This window comes from Carassius carassius, chromosome 32 (genome assembly GCF_963082965.1).
Source record: "Carassius carassius chromosome 32, fCarCar2.1, whole genome shotgun sequence".
Lineage (NCBI taxonomy): Eukaryota > Metazoa > Chordata > Actinopteri > Cypriniformes > Cyprinidae > Carassius > Carassius carassius.
The window spans coordinates 920,616-938,550 of NC_081786.1; the positions used below are offsets into that span (position 1 = coordinate 920,616).

Genomic DNA, 17,935 nt, shown 5'->3' on the forward strand with positions numbered 1-17,935 from the left:
GCAAAAGCAGAGCAGTTAAAATCATCAAAGACTCCACCCACCCCTTTAACCATCTTTTCACTTTGCTGCCATCTGGTAAGCGTTTCCGTAGTCTGATGGCAAAAACCGAGAGACTTAGGAGGAGTTTCTTCCCTCAGGCCATTATGCTCCTAAACTCAAAACCAGCCTCTTAACATCTTCATGTCTCCACTTAATATTCACTTATTAGTAAGATATTAATCATTCACTACCTCACATTGACACACTGACAGTGTCAACCTGTTTGCACATTTGCCTCTTGTACAGTCCTGTGTATCCTAATATTTAAGACTACAGTTTACTTTCATGCACATTATTTCCGTTCTATATTTAATTCTACAGTATACATTTTTTTATTCTTATATTTTTATTGTTTACTTTTATTTAAATCTTTCATAGCTATATTTATGTATATTTTCATCTGTGTTGTATTCTTAATAATTGCACTGTCCATGGAGCGGACCTGACTCACATTTCACTGCTCTACATAATTGTGTATGTGACAAATAAAAAATCTTGAATCTTGAATCTTGAAGTTCATCCGTACTCACACTTACCACAGTCTGTCGCACAGACATGTGCCTATCCTCCTCCATCCCCAACTCTTCCTTATGTAGATACATGATCACTTAACTGCTCGCCCATGTAGATATATCATCTATCCAGCTCCCATTGCTTAATTTGTCCAAATTTATCCACAGTACTTTATTACTGTACTGTAGTACTGTATTAGTTCAGGACCTCTACAATAATCTTAATCAAACAGAGTGGTCCTGACTGAACTAAAGTTCTACCCTTAAGTAATCCTTGATTATCATAATTCATAATGTTCACATGTACATAATATAATGTGTGTCTGTACGCTTTGGATGGGTTAAATGCAGAGCACGAATTCTGAGTATAGGTCACCATTCTTGGCTGTATGTCACTTTCACTTTAATATCATATTGTAATACTTGACTGACTGATGTTAAGAGTGTCCTTGTGTGCATAGAAAGCTGTAAGGCTACTTTAATCATCTGAGATGAATTCAATCATTGCAAAAGAAATGAAATCCATTCCTTGTTTATTTCTGTTTGTTGAAGAAGCAGCAGCAAGAAAATGCATTCTGCATTTAAAGAACATTGACTGGATGTGTGTGACATATGATAAGAGTAATCTGGATTAAGTTGTTGAAGCCCCAGAAGCATCGTAAGTGTTCAATTACTAGTGACTTTCCAGTAACTGTATTAGAGAATACCAAGTGATTAAATTAATTTTAAAGAGACTACTTGGAAAAAATGGAGTCTAAGATGGAAGAGATGGATAAAAAACATATAAACAATCAGATTATCAACGGGAAGGCTATTGGTCTTCTCCAAATACAAGCTGAGAACACAACAACTGAAGATACATGTTACTTATCAAATCAGAACAGGATAAACGTAAGGCCTGAGAAACATTACATCATATCCTTCTGGATTCTTCATAATCAATGTAAATTTTCTATTCACAGGTTGTTGGCTGTCAAAGTATCCCAAATACAAACTTTTCATGGGCTGTAAAGATTCCCAAGGAAGCAGTGAATAAATCACGACAGGAAAACAATGGATGTGCGTTTGTTGCTGTTCTACAGTTCAAAAATATGAGAAATAAGGTACTCACAATAAAAGTGTAAAAATCCAGTTTGAGCATTTTAAGGAATGTTTAAGGAAACGTTTACCCAAACTATTATGTCATCATTATATTGTGTTATATTTAATATTATAAGCAGACGTTATAAATGAAGTTATATCTTTTATCTGTTAGTATTCATATGGTGTTATGATAATCTTTGTGACTATGACTTGTAGTTTGAAATAAGCTGAAGACTCTTCCAAAATTCTCCTTTTGTGAAAAAGAAAGCAGCAAGAGACATTTTTGGGTGAACTGCTCCTTCAGTCACTGTTTCTTGATCAGCCTTATTCATGTATTGCTAAATTTGATTATGATTGCTATATTCTTTTTTTCTTTTTTTCATTTTAGAATCAAACAAAAAATCTGACTGTTTTGAATGATGAGGTTTATGGAATAACAATGAGGGCCAATATCTCCAACCTTACCAACAATATTGAAATGCTCTTTGCACGTAATGATAAGGCAATGATGGTTTTGTTGCAGAACTTATTTTGTTATGATGAACAGATAATGTGAAGAAAAAAAATCAACTGTGTTCTTACAGGGCCGTAAAGCATCCTGCGTTTCTTGGGATGGCAAAGGTACATTCATTTATTACTGTACTGATCAGTTCCTTTAAAGAAAACCAGTTTATTTTATAAAATTATAATTTTCTCTTTTCTTTTGAAGGAGAACTAAATTGGACGACATTTGGCTGCAAGACAGAAATCAACAACAACACCTGCTCACATCTGACGTTCTTTGCAGTGCTGATGGTGAGAAGCTTCTCAGAGAAGAAGAAATTACTCTTTCACAATACATGTTTTATTTAATGATGCCATTAAATCAATAGTAGAGTATTTTAGTCCATGTCTACATGCTAGTGAACTTGTAAAATATGACAAAACAAGCAAATTCTGAGCTGTCTAACAAACAAGAAATGGTTTTCTTTTTTTTTATTCTGCTGATCTGTGTGTTTTGTTGTGTTTTCTCACATCCATCAGTCTCAGTCCGATGCAAACATCACAGCAAAGGATCTGGAATCACTGACTTATATCACTTCTATCGGCTGCGGCATCTCCATATTTTATCTGTCTATCGCTTTATTCATGCATTTCCTGCTACGGTAGACTATTTTAAAGTATATTATATAGTAAGTGCTGTTATTTGAGTATTGGCTTATCAGTTAAGTTCTTTTTTTTATGTTTCAATATGAAAGCACAATCAAATCAGGCCACGAAGATCCTGATGAACATGTTTGTAGCTTTGTTTCTACTGAATATCTTGTTTTTGTCAAACGAGAGCGTCGCTAACACAGGAGACAACGCTGCGTGTGTCTTCATAGCGCTGCTCCTGCATTACTCCATGCTGGCCTCATTCACCTGGTTCTTGTTGTAGTTATGTTAACCCTGTGTTTGCATCTCTCTAGTATTTCCTCTCTTCCTACTATACATGCACAAATGAGTATGACTGGCTTAAAGAGACAATAATATAGAAGTAGGCATTAATCTTCAGCAGAGGCGGGCTTTCGTTGCACTATGATATCATAACATAACAAAATCCAGAACAGGGGTCTGTTCTTTGTACATCGCTAACTCAGTTAGCTGGATTTGATTGTTGATGATTTGGCATGATCTTGAATCATTTGGTTCTTCGAACAGGTCCATAAACTTAAACCTACACTGGAGCAGTCTTATTTCATGTGAACAAGATTAGATTGCATCTTTTAAAGCAGGACTGATCTTTAGCTATGTGCTATTTTATTACAACAGTATCCTACTGATCCTACCAGGTACAACAATTTAAAATAATAATAATTTCAAAATTAATTTTAAGATAATTTAATAATGTTGTGTAGTCCATAAAAGCTTAGTATTAAAGACACAGCCAGTTTTACTCACTGATTTATTAATCTTAAAATTATTATTTCTTATTTGTATTAGAGTCTTACACACATGCAATTCAGATAATGTAGAGTCGTGCATTAATTTGAGTGATGAAGGCTTTAATGGGAGTGGACTGATGGAGAGCAGGAGATGCAGATCACATGAGCTTGACCCTTAAGAAACTTTCATTAATGCTATCATGTAATAACTCTGTGCAAATATAAAATGAAATGGATAGCTAATTACTACATTGAAATAAAAATGTAAAGACTGTACAAATATTATAAATAGCAAATCTAAATAATTAGAAATCATGTAAAAAAAAAAAAAAAGAGTAAAAACAGTGCACTTGTCATTTATCTATTATAACATTTATGTAGTTTTGTTCGCTTGGCTGTTTTCTTATAAAAGTCCAGAAATTTGTCTAGTTTTTCATCAGGTGTCTTTTTAAATTATATGATGTCATTATGTTGCCATTTTGCCGCCAACCAATCACTGCACTGCTGATCGCGGGTTCGACACATTCATATATAACCCCCTTTTAAACCAACCCATTAACCAACATTATCTCAGAGAACTCAATCCAGCCATACTAATCATCAACAACAGGTGCTTTCAAAGAACCGAATTAGCCAGATCCTGATTAGCGCGATGATATCAACTTGGATGTGAAATTTAATCTCGGATGTAATAAGCAAAATACGAAGAATGGGCCCCAAGTCATTTTTCAGCTTGGTTTTAATTAAAGCTGTTTCTTTAAGAGCATCTACACTTATTTTATTATCATTTAGATACTATTAGCTTTTCTTATTTTAAATCAATAACATTTTTTTATTTTGTTTTCATTTTAATTAAAGATGTTAGTAATTCTTTGGGTAATATTTAGTATTTTTATATACATAATATTAGGCCAGTCATGTCTTGTAAACCGAATGTCACAAAACTACTTTTTTAGTAACTTTTTAAAATTGTTTTAGGTTTGTTTGTTTGTTTTTAATATAACCATTGTCTATGTGTTTTCAGTTTGTCCGGCTCCAGTAGTCACAGTAATTGTTTCTGTAGGAGGATATAAAGCAGTGATCCCAAACACAATGTCTGGAAAAATCACAAGAATGTAAGCTGTTCTGATGTCACAAATGTGTACATTTATGAATGTCTACTGATTGTATTCTTAATTATACAGGTGCATCTCAATAAATTAGAATGTTTTCGATAAGTTAATTTCAGTAATTCAACTCAAATTGTGAATTTATTAAATAAATTAAATGCACACAGACTGAAGTAGTTTAAGTGTTTGGTTCTTTATATTGTGATGATTTTGGCTCACATTTAACAAAAACCCACCAATTCATTATCTCAACAAATTAGAATATGATGACATGCCAATCAGCTAATCAACTCAAAACACCTGAAAAAGTTTCCTGAGTTTTCAAAATGGTCTCTCAGTTTGGTTCACTAGGCTACACAATCATGGGGAAGACTGCTGATCTGACAGTTGTCCAGAAGACAATCATTGACACCCTTCACAAGGAGGGTAAGCCACAAACATTCATTTTACAAAGAAGCTGGCTGTTCACAGAGTGCTGTATCCAAGCATGTTAACAGAAGGTTGAGTGGATGGAAAAAGTGTGGAAGAAAAAGATGCACAACCAAGCGAGAGAACCGCAGCCTTATGAGGATTGTCAACCAAAATTGATTCAAGAATTTGAGTGAACTTCACAAGGAATGGACTGAGGCTGGAGTCAAAGCATCAAGAGCCACCGCACGCAGACGTGTCGAGGAATTTGTTGAACAGACAATGTCAGAGGCGTCTTACCTGGACTAAGAAGAAGAAGGACTGGACTGTTGCCCAGTGGTCCAAGGTCCTCTCTTCAGATGAGAGCAAGTTTTTGTATTTTATTTGGAAACCAAGGTCCTAGAGTCTGGAGGAAGGGTGGAGAAGCTCATAGCCCAAGTTTCTTGAAGTCCAGTGTTAAGTTCCCACAGTCAGTGATGATTTGGTCCATTGTGTTTTTTGAAAACCAAAGTCACTGCACCTGTTTACCAATAAATTTGGGAGCACTTCATGCTTCCTTCTGCTGACCAGCATTTTGAAGATGCTGATTTCATTTTCCAGCAGGATTTGGCACATGCCCACACTGGCAAAAGTACCAAAAGTTGGTTAAATGACCATGGTGTTGGTGTGCTTGACTGGCCAGCAAACTCACCAGACCTGAACCCCAGTGAGAATCTATGTGCTATGCTATGTGATATGTGCGTCAAGAGGAAGATGAGAAACAATAGACCAAACAATGCAGATGAGCTGAAGGCCACTGTCAAAGAAACCTGGGCTTCCAGACCACCTCAGCAGTGCCACAAACTGATCACCTCCATGCCACGCCGAATTGAGGCAGTAATTAAAGCAAAAGGAGTCCCTACCGAGAACATGTTCAGTCAATGAACATATTTTACAGAAGGCCAACAATTCACTAAAAAATATTTTTTTATTGGTCTTATGTTGTATTCTAATTTGTTGAGAGTTGATTAGCTGATTGGCATGTCACCATATTCTAATTTGTTGAGATAATGAATTGGTGGATTTTTGTTAAATGTAAGCAAAAATCATCACAATTTAAAGAACAAAAGACTTAAACTACTTTAGTTTGTGTGCATTGAATTTATTTAATACACGAGTTTCACAATTTGAGTTGAATTACTGAAATAAATGAACTTTTCCACTACATTCTAATGTATTGAGATGCCCCTGTATTTTTCATTCTCTTTAATTACAGGTGCTGGATTACAAATCCTTATATTCACTACATAGTGAACATCGGCTACTATGCTTTAGTTTTCATCTTCACGACAGGAATCTTCATCATGATCGTCACTAAGATCATTCAGTCCAGAATCATAAGATCGACTGAAGACAAGAGAAAGACGTTCAGAAAGCATCTGATGATGGTGTTGAGCTTGTTCCTGCTCTTCGGTCTGACGTGGTCTGTGGCGTTCTTCAGTTATGGACCGATGCTCATTCCCTCATATTACATATTCACTGTGCTGAACTCATTTCAGGGTGAGAAACTATCACATGCATCTCTTCATTTGGTTTAGTAGAATGCTTATATTTTTCCTAGAATTTTATTTTATTTACTATAAAGGGATATGAGAGTTTAACTATTTCTGGTCACAGTTCACTGTTTAAATATCACAAAAATGACTCCAATCATATCTGAAATATATTTGAATTATCTGAAATAATTTTCTCTGATTTAATTTTAGGGTTCTTCCTCTTCCTGTATTACTACCACATTCACAATGACGTCGCGGGTCAGTTCTCTGATGATCCAGAAAGCACCGACTCCAGCACAACCATCACTCAATCCAGCATTACTGCTGTGGAAAATATTTATCACTAGCATAATTAAGACTGAATTCTTTATTTATCTTTCTTTGTAAAAGTGTCAATTTCAGTGAAATCACTCAAAAAATATATTTTGATCATTTTTTTATAACTTTTAGAAGGATTAAACTGTGCTTTCAAATCTCTGATTTGATCTCATATGACTGTTGTTAGATTTATTGAGCGTAATAATCATCCATGTGTGATCATGTGTGTGTCAGAGCAACTCAAAAAACACAATCTTATTTAGAAAACATGACATTTTCTGTATCTAAATTATGTCAGATATCCACTAATGAAATTACTTTTTCATTAGCATCTTCAAAATGTTTCTTCTATTACTAAATATACTTCATTGTGCACAGGCCACTCTCAAGACTTTCTAATTTGTTACCTTATCTTCTCTTAAGTGGATAGGAAGCCTGCAGGCACTCTCTGTCAGTCCTTCTTGTATGGACTTTGCTCCTGGCCTGGTTAAAGCTTTGTTACAGTGTAGGCCGGAGTATAGTCCTAAAGTAGCTTTGACACCATTTTGATCTCAGAAGTTGCTGTTAGAGGCTTTTTCCCCTCCTAGGTTTGAGTTTGAGAAAGATGCACATCCTCACATGCTCTGTCCATGAAGGCAGTTGAAGGCTTATTTTCACTGTATGGCATGAGTCTAATCAGCTGATTGTATGTTTTGGTGGTCGAAACAGGGTTGTCACAAAGCAGAGGATGTCTCATTAGGTGACTGATGCTATCTCTGCTGCCTATGAGGCATGCAGCTCAGCTTTGGCTCAGTGCTCATTCTCTTTCTACCAGAGGAATGACGCCATCTCAGGCTCTGTTTAGAGTGTATTCCTTGATGGATATTTTTTGATGGCAGGGTGGTCCTCTCCAGATAAAATCCCTTCCCTGTGGATTAACTATGACCTACTTTCTATACGATCTGAATTTCTGTGTTTTGACTATTTGTATATTGAATTTGATGTTGCAAATTTCTTCTTCATCTTGAAAACTTGAAGTTGCATTTTCCATAACTCAATCCAGCATTAATGCTATGGAAAATATTCATAACTAGCAGGATTAAGACAGAATTCTTTAATTGTCTCAGACATATTAAAATAATTTTATATAGCCTATTTTATGACCCTAAAAGGCTCATTTGTATTGAAATCTCTCAAAATAAATGACACATATCTGTTGATTGTTACTAAAAACTTGAAGAAGGATTTAATTCAAATTGAACTGAAAATGTCTGGTATGATCTAGTATTACTGCTGTTTGGTTTGTTGAGTGTTATAATCATCCATGTGTGATCATGTGCGTGTCAGAGAGACTCAAACAACACAATCTTATTTAGAAGACATATTTACATCTTCAGGATTACAGTAATGTCCGACACCTGTGGATTCAGACATTTGCATGATTATTTGATAAGCTTACTCATATCCACTCTTGCTGTACAGAAAGGTGCACAAACAGATTGTTTAAGACACATGATATTTTCTGCATCTACATCATATTAGACATCCAAAAATTTACTTTTTAAAAAGCATCTTAAAATTGTTTATGCTATTATTAATATTTATTTCCTCTATTTATTTTGTTATCTTACTTGATGAACTAGATCTGACTGTAACTAGATACTGAAATTCTCAGTTAAAGCCCTTATAAACATGATTTGCATGTTTTCAGATGAACTGTATGTCAGTGTCCAGCAGCTCTGAGCTGCGGTTTATGATCAAACAGCTTTATATGTGGACACATCAAACTCTCTCAACTCTTGGACTGTGCACTTTATCTGAAGAATGCAATAAGAAGATTATTTAAGATTTATTAGCTCCGTCTGAAGAAAACTTAAACACGTGTCTCTATCAGGCCACTGTCTCTGGGAATCATGTCTCAACCAAAGCAGAATTTTCTGTGGCTGATGTTCGTCAGTTGTTCAATGTGCCAGATAAGTATGTTGCTTCAAAAAATATATTTATTAACAAAGAGAAATATATATACAATATGCTGTTTGGTGGACATTAGATTAATTAAATTGTAAGATAAAATAATTTGAAAAAGATTATGATGGTAATGATTGCCATATAATGTTTAATAAGTAATATAAAGTGTTAAATCATGTCATACATCATTATATAAAAGTCTAATAATGTTTTGTTTGTGCAGCCTGCTCAAAAAAACTGAAAATCAGCCTCAATGTGAAAAATCAATGTTTCTCAAACCCAGAAATTCCAGGTAACTTTTTTTTAAAGTTTAAAATTTCTTTGTAATAACCTGTGAAATATAACAGTAGTTTCAGAGTGGAAATTGTTTCAAAGCCATGTTTTCTGTGGATGTGTAAATACTGCACAAATATTATCTGAAAGTGATGAATGATAAACTCATTGAGTTCATTTCTGTTTTTCTTTCAGTTATAGCACTGACCTGTCACTCACCTAATATAAATAATTTCTACATAATGAATGCCAAAGTAAACCTCTCTTCTCAAGGTAAAACCTGCTTATATTTAACTTATAACCCATTATTGAGTTCAAAGCTCTTTAAAAAGTATCATCAAATTTTAAATGTTTTTTCTGGTTTCAGGACAATGCAAAACATACAGTTTCAGACTAACAGTTCAAAAGCAGAAAAAAGAAGTCAGATTGAAAGAGATGGTCAAAGACATAGATCAGTTATTTCTGATAAAAACTAAAAAGTGTCAGCGATTAGAATCTTCGAATCCAAAAGGTGCGTGTTTTCCTATAATAGACACAGTTTTAGTGTTGAAAGTTGAGGTTCTGTTGCTGTTTTTTTATTTTTTAGGGTAAGTCCACAAGAGCAACCCCCCCCCCACCACCACACACACACACACACACACACATTTTCACAAACTTATGTTTGTTTGTCTTTAATGACCCTAACACATTGAAATTATCTATGTTTGAACAGATTTTGTATCTTTAGTGATCTAAAAAGCAGATCATAGCACAAAACTAATTATTTTAGATTAGATTTAGTGAGTTTTATAATAATTTTGTCTCTTCCCTTCATCAGCTCTGACTTCCCAGAATTGGGGGACCAATGGAAACGGTGGAAGTAAGAGTTCGTTTTTCATAGTGTTTTCTATTTCCATTTATATCATCAAAAAAAAAAGAAAAAGTAGGCCCTTTTATCTCATATTTATATCATAAGATTTAGTTAAGTAATATCACACAAATGCTTTTTTTAGTCCCACATATGTAAATCATTTCTTTTATTAGTATTGCTTATTTTTACATGATATTGCCTGTTTTTGCTCAGTTTTGCCAACAAAATTATTACATATAATAGGGATGCACCGAATGTTCAACAACCAAAATAATTCGGCTGAAAATAGAAAAAAATCTCTTTCGATGTTCAGACGAACAAGAATAAATTATACCGAACAATGACATTTCAGTCAGGACCACTTTCCTCAAAGTATGTTTATTACAATAAAAGCGTACAGTTAATGTTGGTGGTATGATTCCCTTCTGGGCGGATTTCACGCACCCGTCCATGTGTACATTTTTATTTTTGCAATAGAGATAAATTTGCAAATCACTAGTTTTGATTCTAAACAGCTGATATAAAACACATGAAAATTGCTGAAATAGTATCAGGGAAAATGAAAATCTCAGACAAATCTCAGACAAAAATGTACCAATAACACTAGGAATATTTTTACTGGAGCACAGCATTATTTCAGTGTCAAAATGGCTAGCTTTACTCTGACTGGAACTACTTAAACAAATATTCTTGAAAAAAATTACCAATCTGTGGTCAGACAGGTTTGGTAAATTGAATGACACTTAGGTATCTCACAATAGGTTTTAACTCTTTAATGTTTTATTCCTGTTGGTCTTTTATTACATTCCATGCTGTTATATGCACAGATGCAGAAGTCTTTATTTCAAATCAGACATTGCATATTTATGTTGAATTATGTGTCATGGTCTCTTCGGGTTGTTTGGAAATCCCCTCTGTTGATCCTGGAAAGCAATGTAGAGGGGCTACATATGATGAAAATATCTGCAAAAGTAAGTCAGTAAGTTCAGTAGTTGTTTTAGTTAAATTCACATCACAGCCCTGCATTTCTCTAATTATTAGTCTGTTTTGTATACCATTAATAAATAACTAATAATTAAAATTAAATAAATATGTGAACTGCGATGTGTTTATAATTCTGTTTATAGATTTATAAATAAGCAACAATACTTTAATCTCATTTATTTTTGTGTTGAAGAGAGCAAAAGAAGCAGTTGTGTTCTGCGTTTCATCAAAAGTGAATGGATGTGTGTGAACTGTTCAACCAGTGCTCTCACTGTCACTCTAAAACCACATGATGTCATTTACAATATCCCTGTTCAAGATGATGATGGAGATATTGATCCCTCAGAAGCATCGTAAGTGTGTGATTATCTGTGACTTTGAATGGACTGTTACACAATGTCAATGTCAATGTCAATGTCACCTTTATTTATATAGCACTTTAAACAAAATACATTGCGTCAAAGCAACTGAACAACATTCATTAGGAAAACAGTGTCAATAATGCAAAAATGATAGTTAAAGGCAGTTCATCATTGGATTCAGTTATGTCATCTCTGTTCAGTTAAATAGTGTCTGTGCATTTATTTGCAATCAAGTCAACGATATCGCTGTAGATGAAGTGTCCCCAACTAAGCAAGCCAGAGGCGACAGCGGCAAGGAACCGAAACTCCATCGGTGACAGAATGGAGAAAAAAACCTTGGGAGAAACCAGGCTCAGTTGGGGGGCCAGTTCTCCTCTGACCAGACGAAACCAGTAGTTCAATTCCAGGCTGCAGCAAAGTCAGATTGTGCAGAAGAATCATCTGTTTCCTGTGGTCTTGTCCTGGTGCTCCTCTGAGACAAGGTCTTTACAGGGGATCTGTATCTGGGGCTCTAGTTGTCCTGGTCTCCGCTGTCTTTCAGGGATGTAGAGGTCCTTTCTAGGTGCTGATCCAGCATCTGTTCTGGATATGTACTGGATCCGGGTGACTGCAGTGACCCTCTGATCTATACACAGACTGGATCTGGTGGCCACGTTGACCTCGGAACACGAGAGAAACAGACAAATATTAGCGTAGATGCCATTCTTCTAATGATGTAGCAAGTACATAGGGTGTTATGGGAAGTGTTTCCGGTTCCGGTTTACCTAATTAATGCTGCCTAAAAATCCTTTAACGGATTTGGATAATAAAAGCATATTAGTATGTTATGTGTATGCCAGGTTAAAGAGATGGGTCTTTAATCTAGATTTAAACTGCAAGAGTGTGTCTGCCTCCCGAACAATGTTAGGTAGGTTATTCCAGAGTTTAGGCGCCAAGTAGGAAAAGGATCTGCCGCCTGCAGTTGATTTTGATATTCTAGGTATTATCAAATTGCCTGAGTTTTGAGAACGTAGCGGACGTAGAGGATTATAATGTAAAAGGAGCTCATTCAAATACTGAGGTGCTAAACCATTCAGGGCTTTATAAGTAATAAGCAATATTTACTAAGCGTGCAGAACAACCACCCAATAAAGCATTACAATAATCTAACCTTGAGGTCATAAATGCATGGATTAACATTTCTGCATTTGACATTGAGAGCATAGGCCGTAATTTAGATATATTTTTGAGATGGAAAAATGCAGTTTTACAAATGCTAGAAACGTGGCTTTCTAAGGAAAGATTGCGATCAAATAGCACACCTAGGTTCCTAACTGATGACGAAGAATTGACAGAGCAACCATCAAGTCTTAGACAGTGTTCTAGGTTATTACAAGCAGAGTTTTTAGGTCCTATAATTAACACCTCTGTTTTTCAGAATTTAGCAGTAAGAAATTACTCGTCATCCAGTTTTTTATATCGACTATGCAATCCATTAGTTTTTCAAATTGGTGTGTTTCACCGGGCTGCGAAGAAATATAGAGCTGAGTATCATCAGCATAACAGTGAAAGCTAACACCATGTTTCCTGATGATATCTCCCAAGGGTAACATATAAAGCGTGAAGAGTAGTGGCCCTAGTACTGAGCCTTGAGGTACTCCATACTGCACTTGTGATCGATAAGATACATCTTCATTCACTGCTACGAACTGATGGCGGTCATATAAGTACGATTTAAACCATGCTAATGCACTTCCACTGATGCCAACAAAGTATTCAAGTCTATGCAAAAGAATGTTGTGGTCAATTGTGTCAAACGCAGCACTAAGATCCAATAAAACTAATAGAGAGATACACCCACGATCAGATGATAAGAGCAGATCATTTGTAACTCTAAGGAGAGCAGTCTCAGTACTATGATACGGTCTAAATCCTGACTGGAAATCCTCACATATACCATTTTTCTCTAAGAAGGAATATAATTGTGTGGATACCACCTTTTCTAGTATCTTGGACAGAAAAGGGAGATTCGAGATTGGTCTATAATTAACTAGTTCTTTGGGGTCAAGTTGTGGTTTTTTGATGAGAGGCTTAATAACAGCCAGTTTGAAGGTTTTGGGGACATATCCTTATGACAATGAGGAATTAATAATAGTCAGAAGAGGATCTATGACTTCTGGAAGCACCTCTTTTAGGAGCTTAGATGGTATAGGGTCTAACATACATTTTCTTGGTTTAGATGATTTAACAAGTTTATACAATTCTTCCTCTCCTATGGTAGAGAATGAGTGGAACTGTTCCTCAGGGGGTCTATAGTGCACTGTCTGATGTGATACTGTAGCTGACGGCTGAATGGTTGCAATTTTATCTCTAATAGTATCGATTTTAGAAGTAAAGTAGTTCATAAAGTCATTACTGCTGTGGTGTTGGGAAATGTCAACACTTGTTGAGGCTTTATTTTTCGTTAATTTAGCCACTGTATTGAATAAATACCTGGGGTTATGTTTGTTTTCTTCTAAAAGAGAAGAAAAGTAATCGGATCTAGCAGTTTTTAATGCTTTTCTGTAGGATATGTTACTTTCCCACCAAGCAATACGAAATACCTCTAGTATTGTTTTCCTCCAGCTGCGCTCCATTTTTCGGGCTGCTCTCTTTAGGGTGCGAGTATGCTCATTATACCATGGTGTCAAACTGTTTTCCTTAACCTTCCTTAAGCGTAAAGGAGCAACTTTATTTAAAGTGCTAGAAAAGAGAGAGTCCATAGTTTCTGTTACATCATCAAGTTGTTCTGAGGTTTTGGATATGCTAAGGAATTTGGATACATCAGGAAGATAACTTAAAAAGCAGTCTTTTGTGTTAGAAGTGATGGTTCTTCCATACTTGTTTACAATTTTGGCTATATGAATTTTGCTAAGAACTAAATAATGATCTGAGATATAATCACTTGGCTGAATAATTTCAACAACATCAACATCAATTCCATGTGACAGTATTAAATCTAGAGTATGATTTCGACAATGAGTAGGTCCTGAAACGTGTTGTCTAACACCAATAGAGTTCAGAATGTCTATAAATGCTGATCCCAATGCATCGTTTTCATTATCAACATGGATATTAAAATCACCAACTATTAAAACTTTATCTGCAGCCAGAACTAACTCGGATGTAAAATCACCAAACTCTTTAATAAAGTCTGTATGGTGCCCTGGTGGCCTGTATACAGTAGCCAGTACAAACATAACAGGGGATTTATCATTAACATTTGTTTCTCTGGATAATGTTATATGAAGTACCATTACTTCAAACGAGTTATACTTGTAGCCTGCCCTCTGAGAAATCCTGAAAACGTTGTTATAAATTGAAGCAACACCTCCACCTTTGCCTTTTAGACGTGGCTCATGTTTATAACAGTAATCTTGGGGGGTGGACTCATTTAAAATAATGTAATCATCAGGTTTTAGCCAGGTTTCTGTCAAACAGAGTACATCTATATTATGATCAGTGATCATATTATTTACAAAAAGTGTTTTCGTAGAAAGGGATCTGATATTCAATAAGCCAAGCTTTATCATTTGTTTATCCATATTGCTTCTGTTTTTTATTTGTTGAACCTCAATTAAATTGTTAATCTTAACTTGGTTTGGACGTTTTTTGTATTTTCTAGTTCGGGGAACAGACACAGTCTCTATAGTGTGATATCTAGGTGAAAGAGTCTCTATGTGCTGAGAATTAACTGACCTCTGTGACGGGAGGCAGCTAGCAGACGGTCGGTTTAGCCAGTCTGTCTGCTTCCTGACCTGGGCCCCAGTTAGTCAAGTATAAACACTAAGACTATTTGCCATATTTCTAGAGAGAAGAGTGGCGCCACCCCAGGAGGGATGAAGACCATCTCTTTTAAACAGGTCAGGTCTGCCCCAAAAGCTCGTCCAATTGTCTATGAAACCTATGTTATTCTGTGGGCACCACTTAGACATCCAGCCATTGAGTGATGACAATCTGCTATGCATCTCATCACCACGGTAAGCAGGGAGGGGACCAGAGCATATTACAGTGTCTGACATCGTGCTTGCAAGTTCACACACCTCTTTAATGTTATTTTTAGTGATCTCCGACTGGCAAAGTCGAACATCATTAGCACCGGCATGAATAACAATCTTACTGTATTTACGTTTAGCATTAGCCAGCACTTTTAAATTTGCCAAGATGTCAGGCGCTCTGGCTCCCGGTAAACATTTGACTATGGTGGCTGGTGTCTCTATATTCACGTTCCGTACAATAGAATCACCAATAACTAGAGCACTTTCATCAGGTTTCTCAGTGGGTGCATCACTGAGTGGGGAGAACATGTTTAATGTTTTGATCGGAACAGAAGAGCGGTGTTTTGACCCACGACTACGCTGCCTCACCGTCACCCAGTTGCCCTGCTGCAGGGGCTCTGTTTCCGGAACCGAACAATGTACAGGAATCCCTGAGCTAGACGCATCCAAAGCCGTATCTAGAGCCCTAACATTCTTACTGTCCTCAATTAAAGTTTGGATGCGTGTCTCTAATTCTGAAATCTTCTCTGTCAGCCTAACTATTTCCCCTGCATTTATCACATGTGAATCCCTCATCAGCGACAGAGATAGATAAACTGTACATGTGGCAAGAGGTGCAAGAAACAATGATAGGAGAAGCCATTACTCACCGTGCTTGATGAAATATTCTTACTGCGGTTGTTTGATGAACTACACAAAGTAATTAAATCATATTTGCAGAGACTACATGAATAAAATGCAGTCTAAAATGGAAGAGATTGAAAAACCAAATAAAAGCAAAGCAGGGATTGTCATGGGGGATGTTTTTGGTCTAATTCATGTTCAAGAGAAAAATACAGAAACCAAAGACATATGCTACTCTTCAGATGAGAACATTATGAACGTAAGACTTCAGAAACATTAAACGATGATATGAATCTTTATTTATCATGCTAATTCTTCTTTTTCACAGGATGTTGATTGTCAAAGTTACCTGAAGGCAGGTTTTTCCTGGTCTGTAAAGATTTCCAGTGAGGCCTTTAATACATCCCGACAGGAAAACAATGGAAGAGCCTTTCTTGGAATTCTGCAATTCTACGATATGATAAATAAGGTACAACTCAAGCTAAAAATTACATCTTTGAACTAGGGATGTCACGAGAACCGATACTATCGTACCAAGTCAGTATAAACATTTTAAAATCCTTCCAGTACTTGTTTTACTTCAGTAGTGCAATTACTGACAGTACCCGAAGGTAGCGACTAGCAAGGCTACAATTCTTCCGGAAGTGAAGGGGGCAGCAGAGCATATGCCTGGAAGTGTTTCTTAAAGTTCCTTAAAGTGTAAAGAAAAAGGAAAACGCGATGCAAAAAAAGTCTTTATATCGCATATGGATTATGCATGGATTGGATGGATGGAACATTGTTCACTTCTCAATATACTACATTAAATTAATATAGCTAAATAAAGTTTGGTTTTATGCCAGAAATACAAACTATAGCTTTGGGGAAGTCGTGGCCTAGTGGTTAGAGAGTTTGACTCCTAACTTTAGGGATGAGGGTTCAAGTCTCGGGCCGGCAATACCATGATTTAGGTGCCCTTGAGCCAGGCACTGAACCCCCAACAGCTCCCTGGGCACCGCAGCATAAATGATGCCCAGTGCTCCTTGTGTGTGTTAACTGCTGTGTGTGTGCACTTTGGATGGGTTAAATGCAGAACACGAATTCTGAGTATGGGTCACCATCAGTGTTTGGAATAACGGCGTTTAAAAGAACGGCTTTAGGTAACGACGTTATTTTTTCAGTAACGGGGTAATCTAACTAATTACTTTTCCCGTTGTTACAATGCTGAATGTTACTGAACGTTAAATGCGGTGCGTTACTATGCATTGATTTAATATGCAATCCGAACGCACCCCTGGCTCACACAGCGAGTGAGCAGGTGGGTTAATAACAAGATAAGCGATTATGATTGGCTAAGGCAGAGTCATGTGTTTCATGGTAGCCAATCAGAGCCAGTGTTTTTACACACACGCGCCAGCGGCGCCAAACACACACAGTCACACACACGCAACAGCTACACCATGGGCGTCAGTTTGGTTTGAAATGTGGTGGGGACAGAGACGCATTCAGAAGTGCATTTTCAGAAGTGGTGGGTACAATGATGCATTTTTTTTTTCTCTTTCGCGCAGGTCATGTTTTGAAATACGTCCTGTATCTTATTAATGTAAATAAATAAAAATGTATACAAAAATGTGATGATGTCCGACTCGTTTTATGAAGAAGAAAGCCGTACAAAGCATTAGACATATGATATATGACCCACTAATCTGCTTCATATCATCATATAAGTACCATGTTGACAATATGACATGGCCATGACGTGGTTTAATGTACCTAAACAATGATTACCAAATTTCTCTTTCATGTTGCTTTGTTATAACCACTGAAAACGGGGAAAAAAATCTAACCCAAAATCGGGCCTCGCTCTACATTATCCCGCTTATTACATGGCTACCCACCAAATAAATCAATAATTTGACACAAAATATTGATTTAAAAAAGAGTTTATTGATTTAAACACTTATTTGTATTGTATTGTATTGTATTGTATTG

At 36.2% G+C, this 17,935-nt stretch overlaps 1 protein-coding gene across 1 annotated transcript in view; it reads left to right on the top strand.

Moving 5' to 3' along the window:
- Positions 1-6,947, top strand: part of LOC132113343 (adhesion G-protein coupled receptor G1-like) — a 51,826-nt gene extending 44,879 nt beyond the window's left edge. Inside the window, exons 10-11 of the mRNA XM_059521140.1 lie at positions 6,311-6,594; positions 6,801-6,947. Coding sequence (XP_059377123.1) covers positions 6,311-6,594; positions 6,801-6,937 — 421 coding nt within the window. The 3' untranslated portion in view covers positions 6,938-6,947. The remainder of the gene's footprint in view (positions 1-6,310; positions 6,595-6,800) is intronic.
- The last annotated feature ends 10,988 nt before the right edge of the window (positions 6,948-17,935 follow it).